Raw genomic sequence first — 5,740 nt, 5'->3', positions numbered from 1 at the left:
GCGTCACGTCGTCATGTTCTCGGCACACGTGGCGTCACGTCGTCATGTTCTCGGCACACGTGGCGTCACGTCGTCATGTTCTCGGCACACGTGGCGTCGCGGCGTCTGCAAATGTGGCGTCACGTCGTCGTGTCCTCTGCACACGTGGCGTCACGTCGTCGTGTCCTCGGCACACGTGGCGTCACGTCGTCGTGTCCTCGGCACACGTGGCGTCACGTCGTCGTGTTCTCGGCACACGTGGCGTCACGTTCTCGGCACACGAGGCGTCACGTCGTCTGCACACGTGGCGTCACGTCGTCTGCACACGTGGCGTCACGTCGTCTGCACACGTGGCGTCACGTCGTCTGCACACGTGGCGTCACGTCGTCTGCACACGTGGCGTCACGTCGTCTGCAAACGTGGCGTCACGTCGTCTGCACACGTGGCGTCACGTCCTCTGCACACGTGGCGTCACGTCGTCTGCACACGTGGCGTCATGTCCTCTGTTGTCGTGGCGTTGTGTCCTCACAGGAGAGAGTGAGTGTAAACAGACAGCAGCATGGCGTGGCCTTTGGTTTAAATCATTGTTCTTCTGGTGTTCACCATCCTGTGGTTCCACTTCCTGTCTTGTAGGTTCTGCGGGAGTCCAAGGCCCTGATGAGGAACACTAGCCGCGGCGCTCTGGAGCAAGCTAACGAGCGCGAGTGTGAAGCCCTGAAGAGAGTCTGGGGCTCATCGCAGGGAACCGACTCCATCCTGCAGTACCTGCAGAGGAGAACAGAGCTCAGCTAGAACCTGGACCGGGACCTGAAGCAGGACCAGGAGCAGGACTGGTCCCCTGACTCAGCAGATTCTGAGCTGGACAGGAAACACTGAACGTTTCTTCCTTTTGTTGTAAACATTTAAGTTATACTCTGAGCAGAACAGTCCTGGGGTTCTCGGTGTGGGGTTCCTCAGGCCCCCCCAGGGTCCTCCGTTGTTCCTGTGGGTGATGGCTTCAGGGAACACGGAACTAATGAATTTAGAAATGACGAAGGTTTATGTTTTCATGACTGTTGTACCTGCCAGACCAAACTGAGGGCATCAACACCTGTGAGGATTTAAAAGAACCTGAAAGACCGTGTGAGGGTTTAAACAGCTCATTAAATCAAACTGAACCTTTACTGTGTTTCTATGGTAACTTCTCTTAAAACGGCACATTTCCAGATGGACTTCTGCAGAATGATCTGTGCTAAGCTAGGCTAGCAGTGTCCCTCTGCTTTCAGTCTTGGTGCTAAGCTAGGCTAGCCGTGTCCCTCTGCTTTCAGTCTTGGTGCTAAGCTAGGCTAGCCGTGTCCCTCTGCTTTCAGTCTTGGTGCTAAGCTAGGCTAGCAGTGTCCCTCTGCTTTCAGTCTTGGTGCTAAGCTAGGCTAGCAGTGTCCCTCTGCTTTCAGTCTTGGTGCTAAGCTAGGCTAGCCGTGTCCCTCTGCTTTCAGTCTTTGTGCTAAGCTAGGCTGACAGTGTCCCTCTGCTTTCCGTCTTGGTGCTAAGCTAGGCTAGCCGTGTCCCTCTGCTTTCCGTCTTGGTGCTAAGCTACTCCTTTAAATCGAGACGACCTCTGACCTTCTCCCAGAATTCCCTCTGATGAATGTGTGCATGGAAGAATAAACAGGAAGTGGAGGCTGAGCAGAAACAGGAAATTAACTGTTTTTTGTAAACAGAGATCAGGCGGAAGCCGTGATGTTTGCCGCCATCAGGACTAAGGTCAGCCTGCAGGGGGCGCTGGCAGGACTCTGAAGTCACTAAGAACATTTGTATGATCGTGCAGCAGTTTGACTGGGACGAATTATGGGTATCTATTGACACCTGAGAGGTGAGACAGCGGCGCTGCTGTGTGTGGGCGGTGGCCTGTCAGTCCTGACCCGGGTCCAGGTGAGCAGACTGGACTGTGATCCAGAGTCCTGAACCTGAGCTTATGTCACATGTGAAATTAAACTTTAACCACGTTTCAGTAAGTCGTCTGCTGGCTGTTTATTTATAATCTGAGCTAACCGCTAACCACACGGCTAACGCTCCCAGTGAAGCTACCTGCCCAAAAATCTCTACAGATTATATCTACATATAGATCTAGACCTGTATGTAGATCTGCGCCCCTGTTAGTCGTCGTCAGCTGAGATCAGTGGCTTTGGTTGCACAAAGCTGTATCGGCCTCTCTGTGTTCAGCTGCTCTGTTATCTTCGTACTTTAAAGTTTGACCTCAAAGTCTTCAGACTTAAAAATAACATTTTCAGCTTTTCCTTCATAATCACACAAATAATTCTTGGATGCTTAATTTTTTTTCATATCGCAGAGAAGAAAAATGTTTTTTCCAGCATCATGCAGAGAAGCAGAGACCTTTACCTCCTGTTAATAAACCGAGAACGCCACGTTTGGAAACACGGTGACGTTTCAGGGTTTCCGACCTTCAGTCAGTCAGCAGTCTTTATGCTAAGCTAAGCTAAGTAGCTGCTATAGCTTCATATTTACTGGACAGTGTGAGTGATGGACAGACAGGTGAATCAGGCTGAAGGGACTTTTTACAAAGAGCCTTTTAATAAATCAGATTCAGATGAACACAAACGATCACAGATTCACAGAACTCTGATCCAGATGACAAGAATTCAAAGCGACACTTTCAGAAAGTTTCTGCTTTCACCTCAAATAAAATATTTCCGCTCACAAATAAAAGTCTGAGGCATTTTAATCCAAAGTGAGCTGCAATCGGTTTAAACTGCAAAACACACCAAAGAGGTGACAACACTGAAACCAGCTGGCGTCCTCGTGGGGGACAGGCGTCCTGGGCCCCTGTAGCCAGGTGGAGGTGGTAGGTGTGGTCATGAGGGACAGGCGTCCTGGGCCCCTGTAGCCAGGTGGAGGTGGTAGGTATGGTCACGGGGGACAGGCGTCCTGGGCCCCTGTAGCCAGGTGGAGGTGGTAGGTGTGGTCACGGGGGACAGGCGTCCTGGGCCCCTGTAGCCAGGTGGAGGTGGTAGGTGTGGTCGTGGAACAGCAGCAGACTGTAGAAGTTCTCTCCTCCTCTCAGGACCCCGTGCTCGTTGCCCCCCCACGACACCGGACTGTCAACAAAACCGTGAACCGTCAGCGACACCCAGGACTCCAACCGAGGCTGCTCCAGGTACCTCCTGCAGGACAGGTGAGGACAGGATTCAGGTTTCAGAGGAACACTAATGTACACAGTACAGGTCTTAAAGAGTCTCTGTAGGACCGTGTCATGGACTAAGGGTCAGAGCATTTCAGCCCCAGCGCAACGGGGCCCCACTTACTCCGGGCCTGGATCAGGATTCTCCTTTAATCGTTTTAGACATCAGTTGCATCAGTTAGACGAAACCAGGAGGGACAGGAAGAGGATTTACACCCTGACAGTTCGCTCGAGGCTGCAGGTGAGCAGCAGGTCTGGGTTCTGGTCTGGGTTTGGACTTTGGGTTGGGCCGTGTTCTGTGGTGTTCTTTGATGCGTCGCCAGCTGTGAGGTCAGACAACCTGGTTTTAATTATCGTTTGTATTCCCGTAGCGAGCGGCGGCCGGTCAGAAACGCCTTGTTACTATGGTGATAACAAACGTTTCCCAAAACCCTCGTTCGAACTACGAAGGTAACGTCCAGGCAGGAACCATCGCTGGTTTGTGGCCAGACGATTCATAAATGTGTTCAAGTGTTGAAACGAAAATACTTGATCAAACCTATTTTACTAAATGTCAGTTCTTCACTTTTCCTTAGAGCTCAATAAAGACCAAATAAAATCATCAGCTTATTTTATTTATATTGTTGATTTTCTCGTTTCTATAAAATGAAAAGTTAGCATAATAATGTCACAGCTGACACATTCAGGCAGGATGTGAAGACGTTGGGTGAGTTTCCTGCTGTGAGAGTCAGACGAACGCACCTGGAACCGAACGCACCTGGAACCACGTTGGTACGAACGCACCTGGAACCACGTTGGTCCGAACGCACCTGGAACCACGTTGGTCCGAACGCACCTGGAACCACGTTGGTCCGAACGCACCTGGAGCCACGTTGGTCCGAACGCACCTGGAACCGAACGCACCTGGAACCACGTTGGTCCGAACGCACCTGGAACCGAACGCACCTGGAGCCACGTTGGTCCGAACGTTTTCAACTGCTGGTTAGTTTAATGATGCATCGTAACAACGTAGTTCAACGCTACGGGAAACGCTGTCTGTTTACAGGCTGTGTACAGACGGTGACGTCATGTTCTCAGACAGCTGATTGGTCAGTAGGCGGAGCTTTTATAGCGAGCCGCCCAGCACCAGTCAGCTGCTGACCTGTGTGCGAACCCATGACTGATCATCTCTTCACTTCATTAATAACCTGTAATTTTTACACACCTGGTGTCAGAGAGAGGTCACAAGATTTCAACTGCAGGGCAGAGTGGGATCTGCAGCTGGTCTACATATATACACGGGGGTCGGGACAGGGGTCCGTCACAGACTCAGTCTGAGCTGAGAGCCCGACACCCTGTCCGCTCAGGACAGATTCACTAAGAGACTGACAGGCTTCAGGTTACGCGGTCTGGACCGATCCGTGTCCTATGAAGAACTACTGGCAGCTATTAGCAGGTTTAGGCGCGACGACGGCGAGAAGCGAAGTGACTGAAAACAACAATGGCGGTTCCTTGAGGTTAGCGTAGCTGCTTTAGCATCACTTCATCTGAACAGGAAGAACAGAAACGACTGGCTGCGTCATGTGGACTGAGTCTGAACCCAGTTCTGGGCCTGCTTCTTGGGTGTAAATCCTTCCCAGCCCCTCAGGTCAGAGGTCAGCTGACCTGAGCTGCTGGATGAGGCCGTGGACGTCCTGAGGAAGCAGCAGTCCGCAGACAGAGACGCTCAGAGCTCGACTCAGCGTTGTCTTCGGCTCAGGACAGACCAGCGAGGACAGGAAGCTGCTGGACGAATTCTCGCTGAAACCACAGAAGAGCCAATGAGAGGACACGTGACAGGTGTTTACACAGCAGGTAAAGTGAGACGCGTCGTCACGGCGTCCGTCCTCTCACCAGCTGACGTCGGCATCCACGGCTCCGAGCCACTCCAGGAAGCTATGAGGGTCACGTGACTGCAGGTCAGAGGTCAGCAGGGCGGGGCAGGACAGGTCTGTCAAAGTGCGGCTGCTGACCTCAGGTCTGTGCTCCGACCAATCGTAACGAGACAGGAGGGGCTGCAGAGAGGCCCCGCCCCCTACAGGACAGACAGGATGGGGTTATGGGTGGCATTACAGTGTAACTCTACCACCCCTCCGTCTCACAGCGCTGCAGTGATGTCATAAAGCGCTCCCGTCTATGCCCTCTAGCACTCGCCCTCTAGCCCACGCCCTCTAGCTTTTGCCCTCCAGCACTCGCCCTCTAGCTTTTGCCCTCCAGCACTCGCCCCCTAGCACTCGCCCTCTAGCTTTTGCCCTCCAGCACTCGCCCCCTAGCACTCGCCCCCTAGCTTTTGCCCTCCAGCACTCGCCCCCTAGCACTCGCCCTCTAGCTTTTGCCCTCCAGCACTCGCCCCCTAGCACTCGCCCTCTAGCTTTTGCCCTCCAGCACTCGCCCTCTAGCTTTTGCCCTCCAGCACTCGCCCCCTAGCACTCGCCCTCTAGCTTTTGCCCTCCAGCCCTCGCCCTCTAGCTTTTGCCCTCCAGCACTCGCCCTCTAGCTTTTGCCCTATAGCCCACACCCTCTAGCACTAGCCCTCTAGCCCACGCCCTCCAGCACTCGCCCTCT

At 53.1% G+C, this 5,740-nt stretch overlaps 3 protein-coding genes and 1 long non-coding RNA gene across 6 annotated transcripts in view; 2 read left to right on the top strand and 2 right to left on the bottom strand.

The window, feature by feature from the left end:
- LOC123972032 (putative protein CRIPAK) overlaps positions 1-604 on the top strand; it is a 1,283-nt gene extending 679 nt beyond the window's left edge. Inside the window, exon 2 of the mRNA XM_046051242.1 lies at positions 1-604. Within this exon, the coding sequence (XP_045907198.1) occupies positions 1-520 (520 nt within the window). The 3' untranslated portion in view covers positions 521-604.
- cdyl (chromodomain protein, Y-like) overlaps positions 1-1,973 on the top strand; it is a 6,517-nt gene extending 4,544 nt beyond the window's left edge. For all 3 annotated transcript variants that reach the window (XM_046051204.1, XM_046051206.1, XM_046051205.1), the window contains exon 7: positions 613-1,973. In XM_046051204.1, coding sequence (XP_045907160.1) covers positions 613-771 — 159 coding nt within the window. In that variant the 3' untranslated portion in view covers positions 772-1,973. The remainder of the gene's footprint in view (positions 1-612) is intronic.
- A 555-nt stretch (positions 1,974-2,528) lies between these two features.
- Positions 2,529-5,740, bottom strand: part of rpp40 (ribonuclease P/MRP 40 subunit) — an 8,056-nt gene continuing 4,844 nt past the window's right edge. The window contains exons 6-8 of the mRNA XM_046051225.1: positions 5,030-5,210; positions 4,802-4,936; positions 2,529-3,140 (exon numbers count right to left, since the gene is read on the bottom strand). Coding sequence (XP_045907181.1) covers positions 2,942-3,140; positions 4,802-4,936; positions 5,030-5,210 — 515 coding nt within the window. The 3' untranslated portion in view covers positions 2,529-2,941. The remainder of the gene's footprint in view (positions 3,141-4,801; positions 4,937-5,029; positions 5,211-5,740) is intronic.
- LOC123972055 lies at positions 3,756-4,794 on the bottom strand. Its single transcript, XR_006825356.1, has 2 exons — positions 4,087-4,794; positions 3,756-3,992 (listed from the first exon to the last, which is right to left on the bottom strand). It is a non-coding gene; the product is annotated as an uncharacterized LOC123972055 (long non-coding RNA).

Source organism: Micropterus dolomieu, linkage group LG06, assembly GCF_021292245.1.
Source record: "Micropterus dolomieu isolate WLL.071019.BEF.003 ecotype Adirondacks linkage group LG06, ASM2129224v1, whole genome shotgun sequence".
Classification (NCBI taxonomy): Eukaryota; Metazoa; Chordata; class Actinopteri; order Centrarchiformes; family Centrarchidae; genus Micropterus; species Micropterus dolomieu.
This window is presented reverse-complemented; position numbering and strand designations above follow the sequence as displayed.